Source organism: Rhinopithecus bieti, unplaced genomic scaffold (assembly GCF_001698545.2).
Source record: "Rhinopithecus bieti isolate Rb0 unplaced genomic scaffold, ASM169854v2 scaffold_6063, whole genome shotgun sequence".
NCBI classification, from domain to species: domain Eukaryota; kingdom Metazoa; phylum Chordata; class Mammalia; order Primates; family Cercopithecidae; genus Rhinopithecus; species Rhinopithecus bieti.
The window spans coordinates 772,871-792,374 of record NW_016805186.1 but is presented as its reverse complement, the minus strand read 5'-3'; the positions used below and the strand labels follow the sequence as shown (position 1 = coordinate 792,374).

General features: G+C 38.2%; 1 protein-coding gene across 9 annotated transcripts in view; it reads right to left on the bottom strand.

Annotated features, from left to right (window-relative positions):
• The window catches only part of ZNF782 (zinc finger protein 782), a 70,955-nt gene that overhangs the window by 17,226 nt on the left and 34,225 nt on the right, over positions 1–19,504 (bottom strand). For 4 of the 9 annotated variants that reach the window (XM_017871470.1, XM_017871467.1, XM_017871468.1 and 1 more), the window contains 4 exons: positions 13,266–13,873; positions 12,047–12,144; positions 11,146–11,204; positions 5,441–5,567 (listed from right to left, as the gene is read on the bottom strand). In XM_017871470.1, coding sequence (XP_017726959.1) covers positions 5,441–5,567; positions 11,146–11,204; positions 12,047–12,144; positions 13,266–13,519 — 538 coding nt within the window. In that variant the 5' untranslated portion in view covers positions 13,520–13,873. Of the gene's footprint in view, positions 1–5,440; positions 5,568–11,145; positions 11,205–12,046; positions 12,263–13,265; positions 13,874–19,504 lie in introns of those variants that run through there. The other 5 variants (XM_017871473.1, XM_017871474.1, XM_017871472.1 and 2 more) reach the window with 5 other exon arrangements.

The window sequence follows — 19,504 nt, the reverse complement described above, 5'->3', positions numbered from 1 at the left end:
TCCTGACCTCGTGATCCACCCGTCTCGGCCTCCCAAAGTGCTGGGATTACAGGCTTGAGCCACCGCGCCCGGCTAAAACGTTCACATTTAAGAACTGCCTTTTAAATTTACTGTAATCTTTCAATATGAAAACATGTATGTAGTTCAAAATCCAAACTGTATAAAAGGTATATTAAAAGTCCCACTTCCATTCCTGTTCCAATCACTCACCCCCCACCTGCTGTATTTTATTACTTTCTGATTTTTCTCCCAGTGTTTCATGTATGCAAGTATCAACAATCACATATATTCCTCTCTCTTCTCTTCTTACTCAAAGATGGCTTTCTATGGACACCATTCTACTGCTTCTTTTGACTTAATATTTCCGGAATATCACTCCTTATTTGTATACAGGCTCTCGCCCATTTTATGGCTGCATAGTCTTCATTTGTGTGTAGAAGTCACACACTTTCAGCCAATTAGTCAATGACGTACATTTGGGTTGTTGATATTCTACTGCTATTACAAACAATGCTGCAATGAATAACCTTGTGTATGTAACATTTTGTGTTTACACAGGTATTGTTGCTGAGTATTGTATATGTTGCTGAGTAAAAACTAATGCACCTGTAATTTTTTTAGTGCCAAAAAATTACATTTCTTAGCAGATATGGTTGATTACTATTTTACTTAAAACCCTCAATGATTACTTATTGCTTAAAAACCAGAATATAGCCTCAATAATATATATTCACTTACTCCACTTCCACATCTGTACCATATTCCTTCTTGCTTTCTTTGTTCCAGGTGTACTGGTTCTTTTTCGGGACTCTGTACTCACTATCTTCTCTTCTACCAGGGGTCTTTGTGCTTGTACTTTTATCTGCTTCGAATGTTTATATTTCCTTATTTGGCTTATTCCTAGACTTCCTTAGAGCTATTCTCAAGCACCACTTATCTTTTTCTTTGAATTTGAAAATTTTCTTTAAAAAAGTAAGAAGAGTTCAGTGAACCCTTCCCCTCATATATCCTTTACCCAGCTTCAAAAAAATCACAATTTTTTTTAACAGAAAGGTTTTCTTGGCCTCAGAAACTCTTCAAATCACCCTATGAAAATTAAGGCTGTGCTATTAAGTAACTTGAGAACTGCACTGGTGTCTATCAAAGAGTGGATATTAACTAAACAGTTGTTAAGTTTTAATTGCATTTCTTCAGTCTCATACTGTATGACTGAGTGTTCAATCAAAGAAGAAGAAATATGTCTTCTAGACATAAATAAGAGACATGTCTTAGTAACCCAACATGCAATTTGTGTGATGCAGCTAAAGCAATGCTGAGCTTTTTATGGTACTAAATGTGTACATCAGAAAAGAGGGAAAGTCTCAAATTAATAGTCCATGATCTCACATTAAAAAACCAGACAAACAGCACAATAATCCTAACAGAAACAAAAGTAAAAAGTAGAAATCAATTAAATTAAAACCAAAAAAACAAAAGAGAAAAATCAATGAGAGAAAAAGCTGGTTGACTGAAAAGAGCAGTAATATTGCAGAACCTCTAGGAAGAGTGAATAAAAAAAAGAGAGAGAGTAAGAGGACAGAAATGACCAATATAAAGAATAAAACAGGTCTATAAATACAGATCCTAAAGACATCAAAATGATAATAATGGAATGGTCTGAACAGTTTTACACATATAAATGTGACAACTTATATAAAATGGACTAATTGTTAGAAAAGCAAAAATACCACAATTCACCTAATTGAATTAATTTGAATATCCATATATATGACTTAAAGAAACTGATTTGTAAAACTCCCCAAAAAGAAGTCCCTAGGCCCAGATGGTTTCACTAGATAGCTCTACCAAACATGTAGTGAAGAAGAAACACCACTTCTATACAACCTCTTCCAGAAAGTTGGAAGGGACACTTTCCAACTAATTTTATGAGGCCAGACTTAGGCTGATACGAAGACCAGACAAAGGTAGTACAAAACTACAGACCAATTTCTCTCATAAATGCAAAACTACTTAACAAAATATTTCAAATAGAATCAAACGATAAATAAAAAGAAGTATATGACATTACCAAGTAAGGTTTATTCCAAGTATGTAAGGCTGGTTCAATATTTGAAAACCAGTCAACAAAGTCTACTATATTAATGGAGTAATGAAGAAAAATCATGTAATCACAGCAGTATATACATAAAAGGTATTTGACAAGATTCAATACCCATTCATAGTCAATATTCTCAGAAAACTAGGAATACAGTAGAAGTTCCACCATTTGATGAAGCATATCCACAAAGGACCTGCTAGGATCATTTGGTGAAAGAGGTGTTTTCCCCTGAAGGTTGGGAACAAGGCAAGAATGACTACTCTCACCACTCGTACTCTACACAGTACTAGAAGTCCTAGCCAGTGTAATATGGCAAGAAAAGGAAATAAAAGGCATATAGATTAGAAAGGAAGACAGTAAAATGACCCTATACATAGATCACATGACAGCTTATGTTAAAAAATCAGAAGGAATCTACAAAAAGCCTTCCTAGAAAGTTCAGGAGATCTCAGCATAAAAGAACAAACATACAAAAATCAATTACATTTCTATAAACTAGCAACCTTTGCATGCAAACAGAAATTTAAAACACAATGCCATTAACAATTATCCAACCAAATGAAACACTGCGGTATACATATAACATGTACAGGACTTTTATACTGAAAACTACAAAACACTGAAGCAAGAAATCAAAATCTATGTAAATGGAGAAATATCTTGCGCTTATGGATTATAAAACTTAAAAGAAGACTCAAAGCAGTAAAGATGTTAACTGTCACAAAATTGAAAATGTATAGCTTTAATTCCTATCAAACACTAAGATTTTAACATAATGAAATTATTACAATATGTATATGCAAAGGCGAAGTAACTAGAATAGCTAAAACAATATTGAAAAAGAAATATAATGTGGGAATATAATAGTCTCATACAAGGCAGTCAACTGATTTTTGACACAGGTGAAAAGCTATTCAATGAAGGGTAATGGTGCTGCATGGAGCAAATGGATATCCATAGGCAAAAAAAAAAAAAAAAAAAAAAATCTCAACTTACACTTCACGCCCTATACAAAAATTAACTCAAAATGCACCATAGTTAAAATGTAAAATATATTACACAATTTTTAAAAATAGGAGGAAATCTTTGGTCCAAAGACTTAGTGACGAGTTCTTAGATATGACAAAATTTTACAAAACTGATAAACTGGACTTCACCAAAATTAAAAACTTATGCTCTTCAAAACATCCCATAAAGATGATGAAAAGACAAGTTACAGATTGGTATAAAAATGTGCAAACCACACATCTGATAAAGAACCCATATCTAGACTATCTAATTTCTCAAAAGTCGATGGTAAAACACACAAACTTCCAATTAAAAAATGGACAAAAGCCATGAACAGACATTTTACTAAGGATACACAGATGGCATGTAAACACATGAAAAGATATTGATTATCAGTAGCCATTAGGGAAATGCAAATTAGGATCACTATGAGATATCACTATACACCTATTCAACCACTAATATATAAAATAGCAACAATGCCTAGTACTAGAAAGGATAGGGAATAACTGGATCCCTCATACATTGCTGGTAGAAATGCAAAATGGTACAGCAACTCTGGGAAATAGTTTGGCACTTTCTTAAAGAATAAAACATAACTTACCATACAATCCAACAATCACACTCTTTGGTACTTATCCTGGAAAAACTTATGTTCACAAAATATCTGAACATGAATGCTCACATCTTTATAATAGCCCCAAACTGGAAACAAACAAAATGTCCTTGAATAGGTAAATGGCTAAACAATGACATTCATATAGTGAAATACTACAGAGCAATAAAAGGAATGAACTATGGATACACTACAACTTGGATCTCAAGAGCATTATGCTGAGTGAAAAAGGCAATCTCAACACATCAAATACTATATGATTCCATTTATATAACAGTCTCAAAATGACAAAATTATACAGCTACCAGATGAGCAGTTAGCAGAGATGAGGGACAATGTGAGAGGCGGCACGGGTGTGACTATGAATGAGTGGCACCGAAGAGATCTTTGCGGTGATAGAACAGTTCTGTATTGCAACTATGGTGGTTACACCAATGTCCACATGTGATAAAATGGCACACAGCTATTCACACACATTGTGCCAGTGTCCACTTCCTGGTGTTGATACTGTAGTATAGTTATATAACATGTGACCTTTGGGGGAAACTAAGGAGAGGACACAATTTTTGCTAATTCCCATAAATCTGTAATTATTTCCATATAAAAAAAGTTTCTTAAAATATATGCAAAAAATTAAAACTGAAAACATTTTCTCTTAAAAGAGAAGTGAGAGATAGCAAGAAAAGTGTGTAAAACATATATCTAATAAAGGTCTGAACTTCTTCGACTAAACAAACAAAATACTAAAACTAAACGAAACAAAATGAGCTAAAGATTTGACTGGTCACTTAAAGAAGATTTATGAATGGCTAAAAGCATATAAAAGCATATAAAAGCATACAAAAAGAGGTTCAATGTTGTTAGTCATCAGGAAGATGCAAATGAAAACCCAACTAGAATTGTTAAAAACAGTAAAATTTTCCAAATAATGGTAACCAAAGAGTAATGAGAACTCACAGACATTGTTCATGAAAATGAAAAACTGTGGAGCCAGTTTGAAAACATTTGGCAGTTTCTTATAAAGTTATAGACAGATAAACTTATCAGAAGACCTGGCAAGCCCACTCCTAGGTACTTAGACAAGAGAAATGAAAACATATGTTGACACAAAGACTTGTATGTGAAAGTTCATAGCAGTTTTACTCATAAAAGCACCAACTGGGAAAAAGTTCCGTATGTTGACCAACTGGATAAAGGATAACAAATTGCAGTATATGCCCACAAAGGGACACTACTTAGGATAAAATAATAAACCACAATACACACATGTGCATGAGTTTCAAAAGCATTATGCTAAAGAAAACCAGACAAAAGGGAGTATAAAATTTATGATTCCATTTATATGAAATTGGAGAAAAGGCAAAATTATTACAATCGAAAGCAGACAAATAGTTACCAGGGGTTGTGGGGGAAGGGATTGAGGGAGGGGACTCACTGCAAAGGGCTACAAAGAAACTTTTGGGGGTGATAAAAGATTCCAAACCATGACTTGGATTGTGGTAATCAATTGTATACATTTTTAAAAACTCATTGATTTGTACATTGAAAGGTGCTGAATTTTATTTTCTCTTAAATACACCTCAATAAAAGTAACTAATATAAAAAAGGAAAACCAGAATTGCACTGTAGAGGGAGTCACATGGTACGGTATGGAGAGAGAGAAAGAGAGGAGAAACAGAACCGCACTCTGGGGGAACCTCATGGTAAGCTGTGCTCACCCACTGAGACGAGGTGGCTGTAGTTCTCCAGCATCACATCTCTGTACAGGGTCCTCTCAACAGGGCCCATGTGCTGCCACTCCTCCTGGGTAAATTCCACAGTCACGTCCTTGAATGACACTGATGCCTGTAACAGTGCATTTCTGATTAATCTGAGTGTTCAGAATCAGGGAAAGGAAAATGTTTTTGGAAACTAACTCATTATGTTTATTGTTGAGAATTTAAAACAAAATGCTACAAGGGATTATTATTATGGCCCTAATTCTGCCTTATTCTTTTGAAATGCATAATTAGCACAAATATTTGTTCTCATGCTCTTGTTTGTATTTATTTAAAAATTATACACATACATTTTTATTTAATATACTGAGGAAGCTTAGTGCCCTTTTAGGTAAAATTATTATAAATAGGATTCCTGCATACGTTTCCCATGGTGCAATCTTGGCTCACTGCAACCTCCACATTCCTAGGTTCAAGCGATTCCCCTGCCTCAGCCTCCCAAGTAGCTGGGACTACTGGTGCACGCCACCACACTGAGCTAGTTTTTTGTATTTTAGTAGAGACGGGCTTTCACCATGTTGGTCAGGATGGTCTCGATCTCCTGATCTCATGATCTGCCTGCCTCAGCCTACCAAAGTGCTGGGATTACAGGTGTGGGCCACAGCGCCCGGCCGGGAAGTGAAACTTCACAGGAATGAAAATCTGTTCATTATTATCTCGTGCAGCTATACACAGAGATGTGGCATGATACGTAACACAAAAAAGCTCAAAAAGAAAAAATAATTAAAAGAAATGAACAAAGTCTCCAAGAAATATGAAATTATATAAAATGGCCAAACCTAAGAATAACTGATGTTTCTGAGGGAGAAGAGAAAAAAGTCTAGAAAACTTATTTGAGGAAATAACTGAGGAAAACTTCACTGACCTGGCTAGATATTTACATATCCCAATGTAAGAAGGTCAAAGAACTCTTGGAAAATGCACGGCAAAAAGATCTTCACCAAAGCATATAGTCATCAGGCTGTCTAAAGCCAATATGAAGGAAAGAATTCTAAGAGCACTAAGATAAAAGCATCAGGTAACCTATAAAGGAAAATTTATCAGACTAACAGCAGACCTCTAAGCAGAAACCTTATAAGCAAGAAGGGATTGGGGGGTCCTATCTTCAACCTCTTTAAACAGAGTACCTGTCAGCCAAGAATTCTGTATCCAGCAAAACTAAGTTTCATAAATAAAGGAGAAATAAAGTCATTTCAGACAAACACATGCTGAGGGAATTTGTCGTTACCAAACCAGCACCATGAGAAATGCTAAAAACCTAGAGAAAGTGAATAAATTCCTGGAAACATACACACTCTGAAATTAAATCAGGAAGAAATTGAAACCCTGAATAGACAAGTAGAGAGATTGAATCAGTAATTTAAAAATTTGCAAATTGCCAACAACCACGAAAAGCCCGGGACCAGAAGGATTCACAGTTGAAGTCTACCAGATATTCAAAGAACTGATCCCAATCCTGCAGAAACTATTCCAAAAGACTGCAAAAGAGGGAATCCTCCCTAAATCATTCTATGAAGCCAGTATCACCCTGCTACCAAAACCAGGAAAAGATACAACAACAAAAGAAACAACAAACCAATATCCCTGATGAACAGAGATACAAAAATCCTCAACAAAACACTAGCTAACTGAATACAATAGCACATCAAAAAGCATATCATGATTAAGTGGGTTTCACCTCAGGGATGCAGGGATGGTTTAACACATGCAAGTAAATAAATGTGCTACATGACATAAACCTAACAAAAAACAAAAATCATATAATCATCTCAATAGATGCAGAAAAAGCATCTGACAAAATCCAGCATACCTTTATAATAAAAACTCTCAAGAAACTAGGCATAGAGAGAACTTACCTCAAAATAATAAGAGCCATATGTGACAAGCTCACAGCCAGCACCATATTGAATGGGGAAAAGCTGAAAGCACTCCCCCTGAGAACAGGAACAGGACAAGGATGCCCGCTTTCACCGCTCCTGTTCAACCTAGTTCTGGAAGTCCTAGCCAGAGCAATTAGTCAAGAGAAAGAAATAAAAGGCATCCAAACTGGAAAAGAAGTCAAACTACTGCTGTTGGCAGATGATGTGATCACATACCTAGAAAATCCAAGACTCCTCCGAAAGACTCCTAGATTTGATCAATGAATTCGGTGAAGTCTCAGGGTACAAAATCAACGTAAACAAATCAGTAGCAATGCGATACCAGCAACAACCAAGCTAAGAATCAAATCAATAACTCATGTTTTTTACAACACCTGCAAAAACAAACAAACAAAAAATGAAAACAAAAAAACACCTAAGAAGATACTTAACCAAGGAGGTGAAAGATCTCTACAAGGAGAATTACATAACCCTGCTGAAAGAAATCACAGATGACACAAATGGAACACATCCCATGCTTATGGATTGGAAGAATCAATATTGTGAAAATGACCATTCTGCCCAAAGCAATCTACAGATTCAATGCAATTCTCATCAAAATACCAACATCTTTTACAGAATTAGAAAAAACAATCCTAAAATTCATATGGATAAAAAAGACCCCAAATAGCCAAAGCAATCCTGAGCAAAAATAACAAATCTGGAGGCACCACCATACCAGACTTCAAATTATGCTACAAGGCTATAATTTCCAAAACAGTATGGTACTGGTATAAAGGCAGGCACATAGACCAATGGAACAGAATAGACAACCAGAAATAAAGCAGAATAGACAACCCAGAAATAAAGCCAAATATGTACAGTCAACTGATTGTTTCCTGGAAGACAATTTTTCCATGGACCAGCGGTGGGAGGATGGGGATGGTTTCAAGATTAAACTGATCCACTTCAGATCATTAGGCATTAGTTAGATTCTCATAAGGAGCACGCAACCTAGATCCCTTGCATGTACAGTTCACAATAGGGTTCGCTCTCTATAAGAATCTGATGCTGCTGATCTGACAGGAGGTGGAGCTCAGGTGGTAATGCTTACTGGCCTGCTGCCCACCTCCTGCTGTGCCGTTCCATTGCTAACAGACCAGTACCAGTCAGTGACTCCGTGGATTGGGGACCCCTGACCTGTTTAATAAACGGTGCTGGTAAAAGTGGCAAGCCACATGTAGAATAATGAAACTGGATCCCTATCTCTCACTTTATACAAATATCAACTCAAGATGGATCAAAGACTTAAATCTGCGACCTGAAACCATAGAAATTCTAGAAGACAACATTTGAAAAACTCTTCTAGACATCAGCCTAGGCAAAGAACTCATGACTAATACCCCAAAACAAATGCAACAAAACAAAATAAATTAACTGGACCTAATTAAACTAAAAAGCTTCTACACAGCAAAAGAAATAATTACCAGAGTAAACAACCAACCCACAGAATGGCAGAAAATATTTACAAACTAGACATCTGACAAAGTATCCAGAATTTACAAGGAACTCAAATAAACCAGCAGGAAAAAAAATAATCCCCAAAAAAGTGGGCAAAGGCCATGAATTGTCATTTCTCAAAAGAAGATATACAAATGTCCAATAAACATATGAAAAAAATGCTCAACATCGCTAATCATCAGGGAAACGCAAATTAAAACCACAATGGGATATCACTTTACTCCTGCAAGAATGGCCCTTATTAAAAAGTCAAAACACAATGGATATTTGCATGGATGTGAAGAAAAGGGAATGCTTATACAATGGTGGTAGGAATGTAAATTAGGACAACCTCTATGTAAAAAGTATGGAGATTCCTTAAGGAACTAAAAGTAGATCTACCATTCCATTTAGCAATCCCACTACTGGGTATCTACCCAAAGGAAAAGAAGTCACCATCAATGAAAAAAAAACCAGCACACATGTTTGTGGCAGCACAATTCACAATTGCAAAGACGTGGAACCAACCTAAGTGCCCATCAACTGAGTGGATAAAGAAAATGTGGTACCTATACACGATGGAATACTACTTAGCCATAAAAAGGAATGAAATAATGTCTTTTGCAGCAACTTGGGTGGAGCTGCAATTCTAAGTAACACAGGAGTAGAAAACCAAACCATATGTTCTCACTTATAAGTGGGAGTTAAGTTATGAGTATGCAAAGGCATACAGAGTGACATAATGGACTTCAGAGACCAAGAAGCGGGAGGGTGGGAGGCCAGGGAAAAGTGCTAGGGAGAAAAAACTACCTATAAGGCACAATGTACACTACTTGTCAGGCCATGGGTGCACTTAAATCTCAGAATTCACCACTATAAAATTCATCCATGTAACAAGATGAATCCATGCAACCAGAAACCACTTGTACCCCAAAAGCTATTGAAATAAAATATTTTAAAGAAGTGTTTTAAATGTAAAGAAGAGACAGCGTTCATTATGATTCTTTTAGTCTTGCTCTTTTATGTTGGTTAAGGCCTGTCTTGACTTCTTTTACACCCTGGGATAGTAAAATACATGAAACAAAATGTAAAAGTAAAATGTCCAGAATCTTAGTTGAAAATTTCAAATACATTTTATGTTAAAATTTAAAATTTTCCAGTTTTAGTAAACATACATTATGAAAACTTTTCATCTTAATAAATATATATGTTACAGTGTTGCTAAGTTAAGAAGGCAGTTGCCTTTCAGTGTCGAAGTGTATTAGCATGAGGTTTTTGGGGGATGGCAAGGTGGTGGGTGGTGTGTGAAAGTATTATAATTTTTGGTATATGTGTATGCAATGGTGGTTAAAATAAAATATCTTAGTATCGCGATTTTATTTTCTTTTGGGTTTAGACCTTGTCTCTGTATATTTATAAGTGAACGCATACTGACAAAGACAAATCTTGTTTGATAATGGGTAATCAACAAGAAACACTTCCTAAATCTAAAAAAAATAGAAAATAAAAAACACAAATATAAATGATTACAATTTTCTATGAAAATGTAATGACAAAAATTATATTGAGAAAGTACAAATCCAGTATAAGCTTATAATAAGTTGAGTAATGAATTAATAAATTTATTCAATAATCAAAATCTTCACACAGAAAGTCTTCACAAGGTCCAAATTCATAGGTGAGTTTCACAAAATCTCCATATAACACAATTTTCTCATTTTTCTAAATTATTAGAAAAGAAGAAACAAGAAAAAGCACCCCATTTCCTTTCATGGGACAACCATGGTACCCTAACTGAACAGGGAAACAGGAAAATATACTTTAATCCAATTTGAGAACACAGAAATAAAATCCTACATTATTACCAAAAGTGCTAGGAAAACATGTAAGACGCAAGTTACTACACTCATTAGCAACTAGGGTCTATACAGGAATTCAAGTTACTTTTAGAAAATCCATTATATTATTCACAATATTTACAGATTCATTAAAGGACACAGCTATAGATTTATTCTAATAGATATACAAAAAGTATTTAATATAATTCAATGTGCATTCATAACTAGCATGAGATCTTGGCAAACTGGTAACTGGAGGGAACCTACTAACCCTGACAAACATTATTTACCAAAAGCTGACAGCAAACAAAGGAGTTCATGGTAAAACTGTATATATTTTCCCTCAAGATTTACTCTATCTATTTCTCCTTTTCCATTTAACACAAGGACCCGTCTACACCTCATAAATCCATTACAATACAAAGTGGGGAATGAATAAAGAGCTTACCTGAAATGTGTTCATTTTCTGTGGCTCTTGGGAGAGTGTAGAGAACTGTGAAGCCTCAGCTGGGGGGACAGAAAGAGGAGGTCATACGGTCTGGTCTACCTCACAGCTCCTAGATTCACCTCCCCACATCTCAGCAGCCCAGTTGGGGAGCAGCCTTCCTAAGGTAATAGGGTCCTTCAGGCCTTGAAAAGGCATGAGAAGCACCACGTAGAGGTGGTACTGTCTCTATGACAACTCTGAAATAGTTTTGGGGCTTAAATTGCTATTTTTTATTGAGTGAACATAAACTTTTCCCAGTTGATTTAACAATAATGCACATGTGCTTTTAACACACACAAAGAAATAAAGACAATAGAGGATTAGTTGAACTAAAGTACACCACAGGATAAGACACTATTCTTTCACTAAAATTAACTTAGCAGGCACCGTGGTTCACGCCTGTAACCCCAGCACTTCCGGAGGCCAAAAAGGGAGGATGGCTTGAGCTCAGGAGTTCAAGACCAACCTGGGCAACATGGTATGACCCTGTCTCTACAGAAAATAAAAACTTAAAAAATTAGCCAGGTGTGGTGGCATGTGCCTGTGGTCCCTGCTACTTGGGAGGCTGAGGCAGGAGGATCATTTGAGCCCAGGAGGTAGAGGCTGCAGTCAGCCGTGTTTGTGCCACTGCACTCCTGCCTGGACAACAGGATGAGCCTCTGTCTCTAAAACACTAACAGAAAAATATTCAGTGTGCATCATTTAATTATTTTTCTTAGTAATACTGTTTACCCTTGGTATAGACAATCCACAGAAAGTCTTGTAAAAGAGATGACATACTTTAAGGCAAAGAGTTGTAGATGTTTTAACTGGGATGTATTTCCCAAAAGGCCCTTTGGATACGATGCTTTTGGTGACTCACCTGTGAAAGAATGAACGGAACTGTTTTCCTCCTGGCTCTGCCACAAACGAGGGGTCCCTGGAAACTCACTGAACCTTTCATGCCCAATGTCTTTAAAGCTTTCAAAAGAATCATAAGTAGATAACCACAGAAAACCCTTAACGTATCATCATGCTGGGATTCTACGAGGTAGGGACAAAGTCTCCAGTGTCACATGTGTTAACAGCAGTATGGCATCTGTAAAGAGTGGAGAACAAAGGGACTGGGGGCTACTTTGGGATCTGGGGACAGACTCTCTGGTTACCCCTATCCCCAGACCTCTGCAATGATGTGGCCTTTCCTGAGCAGCCTGTCCCTGGTCCCCGCCCAGCTCATTTTGCTCTTCTCAAAGCTGGCCCAAAACACCGTCATCCATTCTGTGGTGGCTTCTGGAGGCTTCACCACCAAGTCTGGCTCTATCTGGGAAGTAGGATCAAGAACTGCTTCTGACCATACACATCTAGGATCTGCTCCTCTGTGGGCTCTTCTGCCTCTGCTCTGAAGCTCGGGAGGGAGGTCTAGGTCTGAGAGGGGTTCTCTTCCAGGTAAAACTGTTCACAGAGGCCCCTGCTTCCCAAGTCGCAAGGGCTGCTCCGTTCAAGGAGCCTGCGACCTGACCTGAGAAACCATGTTACTGGCAAAAATCTGACTCTTAGAATTCATTATATCAGATTTAAAAGACAGACACCCTGACCATGCAGAAGGGGCCAAGAAGCTGTCTGACCCAAGAGATCTGAAGACACACCAGAAATCCAGACATCTGACACATGGTAAGATTCCATCTACATCCACTCCCTGAGTATTTGGGGACATGCCATTCTGCTAAGTGCTGTGAAGGCTGCAATGCTGGTTATAGGCAGGTGTGGTATTAGCGCCTGAAACGGGAAATAAATCACACGTGCCCTTGAACCCCAGCTCCCTCACTGCTAGCTTGTGACCTGAGCCTCAGTTGTTATATTTAATGCAGATGTGGTTGTGAGGTTTACATAAGGCACCCAATGAATAGAACAAAGTGTCTTCTAAATATAACAGCAGCAGTCGCTCATGGCTTAGCAGCCTACATTCGGCTGTTTGCTTTACAGGTGGTGACTTAAAGTTTTAAAACAACGCCATGAAGCAGTCATTTTCAGATGAGAAACCTGACTCTCCATCCTGGTCCCCGCATTCGCCTAGGCTTCCAGTTGACAGAGCTGGAACTTACCCGGGTTTTTCCAGCTCCAGAGCTCGGGGTCTCGATGCAGACCCACCGTCCGGGGATTTCGGGCACGCTGTCGCCCGCGTTACAAATGCGCTTTCCCCTCCCGCCGCCGCTCGCGCCAGGCTCCCGTCCCGCACACCGCGGCCCGCACCCTGCACCTGCTCCCGACCAGCGCTCAGCCCCAGCCGCCCCGGGGGAGCCAGTGGCCGCGGTCCCTCTCCACCGGCCGGGAAGGCCGAGGGCCCGCCCGGTCGCATCCACTGACACTGGGGGCGGGGATCCCACGAACTTCCCGCTGCCTCTCCCACTCCCGGGCACAAACGCGGCCCTCCCGCCCCAGCTGCGCCCCCTCTACTTTGCGAGCCGACCCCAGAGCTTCCCAAACCGCTTCCCGGTAGTCCCGAGAACTCAAATGAGGCGGCGGGGCTTCGGCTGCACAGGCGCAGAAGGAGCCCAGTAGCCCCATCCCAGAGTGCTGCGCGGCGAACCAGACTCCTTCAGGACTACATTTCCCACAAGCTCTTGCGTCCACTTTCGACGCGACTCCTCAAGTTTCGGCGATTCAGAACTGGCGGGGTGGAGTTTTTATGAAGAGTCTCCTCTCAGGCTCTCTAAGAACATGGAGAAGTTAAAGGTTAAAACTTGAACGCTACTGACAAATATAAAGAGTAGCCCTCCGTTGGTTCCCGGTTGAACCAGCATTTTTTTTTTTTTTTTGCGTAAGACTTTCGGAGACAATTGGGAAGCTGAATATGGATTGGGAATTGCAAATATTGAAAAAAGTACCATTACTTTTGTGAACTGTGAAAAAAGATTAAGAATTTTGTAGAAAAATTGATGTTTTCAAAAAATGGAATCACTACTGAAGTATTTAGCATTGAAATGATATAACTTTTAATTTACTTTACAATTTTATACATTTTCAACCTGGAACCTCCACCTTGTCTCTTCACAGCCCACCAGACCCATTGACCTGTGAGCCCTGTCCTGGCGCCCCCACGCGTGAGGGTTGTAAGGTGGGTCGAGCCCGGTGCTGCAGGTGTTAGAGAAAAGCTTTTGGTTTTTATCCCCTAATATTGCTTCTTGCCGAATTCTCTTATTGTTTCAATATATTTAATTTTAATGTTAATTATCATAGGTTTCCATGCTCATAACGAGTTTTCTTGCTTTTTGCTGATTTTTAAAAAAAAAAGTCCATTGGTTATTAGGGAACAGATGGTGTTTGGGCACATGAGTAAGTTCTTCAGTGGTGATTTGTGAGATTTTGGTGCACCCATCATCTGAGCACCCTATTTGTAGTCTTTTATCCCTTGCGTCCCCCCACCCCACCATTCCCCGCAAGTCCCCAAAGTCCATTGTGTTATTCTTATGCCTCTGCATCCTCATAGCTTAGCTCCCACTGACGAGTGAGAACATATGATGTTTGGTTTTCCACTCCTTAGTTACTTCACTTAGGATAATAGTCTCTAGTCTCATCCAGGTGGCTGCAAATGCCATTAATTCATCCCTTTTTATGGCTAAGTAGTATACCATCATATATATACCACAGTTTCTTTATCCACTTGTTGACTGATGGGTATTTGGGTTGGTTCCACGTTTTGCAAAATGTGCTGCTATAAGCATGCATGTGCAAGTATCTTTTTCATATAATGACTTCTTTTCCTCTGGGTAGATACCCAGTAGTGGGATTGCTGGATCAAATGGTAGTTCTACTTTTAGTTCTTTAAAGCATCTCCACACTGTTTTCCATTGTGGTTGTACTAGTTTACATTCCCACCAGCAGTGTAGAAGTTTTCCCTGTTCACTGCAGCCATGCCAACATCTACTATTTTTTGATTTCTTGATTATGGCCATTCTTGTAGGAGTAAGGTGGTTTTGATTTGCGTTTCCCTGGTCATTACTGATGTTGAGCATTTTTTCATATGTTTCTTGGCCATTTGTGTATCTTTTTTGAGAATTGTCTGTTCATGTCCTTAGCCCACTTTTTGATGGGATTGTTTGTTTTTTTCTTTGATGGGATTGATTTGCTTGAGTTCGTAGTAGATTCTGGATATTAGTCCTTTGTCAGATATACAGATTGTGGAGATTTTCTCCTACTCTCTGTAGGTTGTCTGTTTACTCTGTTGACTGTTCCTTTTGCTGTACAAAAGCTATTTAGTTTAAGTTCCAGCTATTTATTTTTTGTTTTTATTGCATTTGCTTTTGGACTCTTGGTCATGAAATCCTTGCCTAAGCCAATGTCTAGAAGGGTTTTCCAATGTTATCTTCTAGAATTTTATAGTTTCAGGTCTTAGAATTAAGTTCTTAATCCATCTTGAGTCAATTTTTGCATAAGGTGAGAGATAAGGATCCAGTTTCATTCTCCTATATGTGGCTAACCAATTATCCCAGCACCATTTGTTGAAAAGGGTGTCCTTTCTCCACTTTATGTTTTTCTTTGCTTTGTTGAACATCAATTGGTTGTAAGTATTTGGGTTTATTTCTCGGTTCTCCATTCTGCTCCATTGGCCTATGTGCCTATTTTTATACCAGTATCATGCTGTTTTGGTGACTGTGGCCTTATAGTATAGTTTGAAATCAGATAATGCGATACCTCTAGATTTGTTCTTTTTACTTAGTCTTGCTTTGGCTATGCGGGCTATTATTTGGTTCCATAGGAATTTTAGAATTGTTTTTTCTAGTTCTGTGAAGAATGATAATGGTATTTTGATGGGAACTGTGCTGAATCTTTAGATTGCTTTTGGCAGTAGGTCATTTTCACAATATTGATTCTATGCATCCACGAGCATGGGCTGTGTTTCCATTTATTTGTGTCATCTATGATTCCTTTCAGGAATGTTTTGTGGTTTCCAGCAGCATATCAAAAAGACAATCCACCATGTTCAAGTGAATTTCATAACAGGGTTGCAGGCATGTTTTAACATATGCAAGTCAATAAATGTGATACACCACATAAACTGAATTAAAAACAAAAATCACATGATCATCTCAATAGACACAGGAAAAGCATTTGACAAAATCTTACATCCTTTTATGATTAGAACCCTCAGCAAAATCTGCATACAAGGGACATACCTCAATGTAATAAAAGCCATCTATGGCAGACCCACAGCCAACATAATACTGAATTGGGGAAAAGTTGAAAGCATTCCCCCTGAGTACTGGGATAAGACAAGGATGCCCACTCTCAGCACTTCTATGCAACATAGTACTGGAAGTCCTAGCCAGAGCAGTAAGATAAGAAAAAGAAATAAAGGACATCCAGGCTGAGCGCGGTGGCTCATGCCTGTAATCCCAGCATTTTGGGAGGCCAAGGCAGGACGATCATGAGGTCAGGAGATCGAGACCATCTTGGCTAACATGGTGAAAACCTGTCTCTACTAAAAATACAAAAAATTAGCCGGGCATAGTGGTGGGTGCCTGCAGTCCCAGCTACTCGGGAGGCTGAGGCAGGAGAATGGCGTGAACCTGGGAGGTTGCAGTGAGCCGAGATCGCGCCACCACATTCCAGCCTGGGCGACAGAGCAAGACTCTGTCTCAAAAAACAAACAAACAAAAACAACAACAACAAAAAAAACCAAAAAACAACAAAAAGGACATCCAGATCAGTAAAGAAGAAGTCAAACTGTTGCTGTTTGCTGATGATATGATCGTATACCTAGAAAACACTATAGACTCCTCCAAAAAGCTCCTAGAACTGATAAATGAATTCAGCAAAGTTTCAGGATACAAAATTACTGTACACAAATCAATAGCTCAGCTCTACACCAACAGCGATCAAGCTGAGAATCAAACCAAGAACTTAAGCCCTTTTGCAATAGCTGCCAAAAAATTAAAATAAAACAAAACACTTAGGAATACACCTAACCAAGGAGGTGAAAGACCTCTACAAGGAAAACAACTTTAGTATTTTTCATGGGTTAAAATGAGAGGCAGCAGGTACAGTGGAAGAAGTCAGTGGGTGGGCATTGGTGTCCAACAGGTGCTGGACCTTTGATGGTAAGGCATTGGTTTTGACTTACTAGATTGGTAGGTATGATTATTTTCTAGTTTTTGTTATTAGACCTTAAGACTGCCAAGTAACTCCTTCCATTTCTTGTTAAAGATTGGAAAATTTCATACTCTATTATCTACACTGACTGAATGAAGTTAGAGTATTTGTTCCTATTTTGTGACTACCTTAAATAATACCTATAAACAGTAAACTGTTAGTAGTGTTTTTGCTGTAATTAAATGTAGTAAGACTTATCTTCCAAATTATAACTGAATTACTTTGTCAAACACTTGTTGAACTTTTTGATTTATCCAAAATTCTATGCTCAGCAGCTGGAGGTAGGAAGAGTAAGGGCCCTCCCTTCCATGGAGAGGCATACTTTCTTAAGAGGGGAATACTCTGCAAGAATTAGTATCATGTAACAGGTGGTGAATTTGACCAAATAGTGTACAAAAACCATTTTTTGGTGTGGCTCCTGGCAAAGAGATTCAAGAGGTTAGACGGAGTCAAGCTCGCTGAAACAAGGAAAGAGAAAAGAAGGATTCTAGGCAGAAAGCAGGAGTGTAGCATGAAAATGCCTGGGTGCAGGTCAAATGATTCACAGAATGAAATTAATCAACGTTTGAAATGAATGGAAAGTATTCTCTGAGAGTCTCACGTGAGTAATGTCATGGCAGTCTTATGTAAACATGAAGTGAAAGTTACATTTTTTAAGTTGTCTTTGTCATCTGTTTTTAGGGTGTGTGAGAGAATACTAAAGTGATACTCTTTTTATCCTCCACGTAAGAAAACTGGACTAGAGAAACTGATGGCTTCCTCCCTTTTTGGTGATCTAGCAGCCCTGGCACACAGTGTCTCTGAATCTAAAACACTTGTTTTGTCACTATATCTCCTGAAATAATACACTTAGGATTGGTAACTTAGTAAATGCACTAGTCTTATATTCATTGCAATAAAATGCTCTTGTACCAATGTTATTTTACAATATTACATTTTATTGCAGTAAATCAATAGAAATTGAAATTCTCAGCTGATTTGTATTACTTAAGAAACAATGAAATCTAATTTTAAACTTTTCTCATTATTTATAAAGGGAATTCATAAAATCCTTGCTAGGTTTGATGATAGGTACAGTATTAAGGGTAGCATTTTATAAAAACCCTTTCTCAAACGTCATCTGTGGAAGGTAAGAGCCTCCAATGGGTTTTCTACAGAGTGTACATGATACCACACTCAGGCAGTTCACGGAGTGCAAGAAATTTCTTAGTGCTTTGTCATCTGACATTTTAACCAAGAAAAAAAAAATACATGTTGATAAGTTTAACTTATACTTCCCTTTCCCTTCAGGTATCTACTGAGCATTTTTTGAAAAATATAGTTCATGCTCGACAATATTCCTTGATGACAGCACAGCCAGCCAGCCTCATCTTAAACAATGACAGTAAAATCGTGAGTTCAACTATAATGTCAAGGGACAGACCCCTTATTCTAAAATGATTTCAGCCATTTGGTTGTCCTTTTCAGCAATCAGTTTAAAAAATTGGAATCCACTACATATTGATATCTAGATTCTAAATATTAAGTATCAATTTCTCTTTTAATCTTAGATGTCATGGTAGAAGGAAAAATCAGTTAGCAAATAAGCAATCCCAGAAAAAGTGTAGCTATTTATTTGATACCATTTGCCTTACACAATGTTGAACACAATGAGAAGGATAGGTTCCCTTTGTGGAATTTTTTTTTGTGAAAAATTAGTTTTTAAATGAATTACAGGCCTAAATCAGTGTGTACTACTTTGGATACTAATCTTTGAAGAAGGAACAGCTTTTTCTCTTAGCTGGCACCATCGTGTGCCTGCATTTGAATTTCTCTTATTGTGCATGAGCACCTCATGGGCCACAACCAAAGGCGCACTTTTAGAGCACCCGAAGATGGAGTTTCTTTTAAAGGAACAACAACCAACAGCAACACCAGCTCCACTGGGGCTGTCCGGACTGTATCATCATCATCTCCTTGGATTGTGAGTGGTGACTTTTATAATCCGGACTGTATCATCATCATCTCCTTGGATTGTGAGTGGTGACTTTTATAATCCGGACTGTATCATCATCATCTCCTTGGATTGTGAGTGGTGACTTTTATAATCCGGACTGTATCATCATCATCTCCTTGGATTGTGAGTGGTGACTTTTATAATCCGGACTGTATCATCATCATCTCCTTGGATTGTGAGTGGTGACTTTTATAA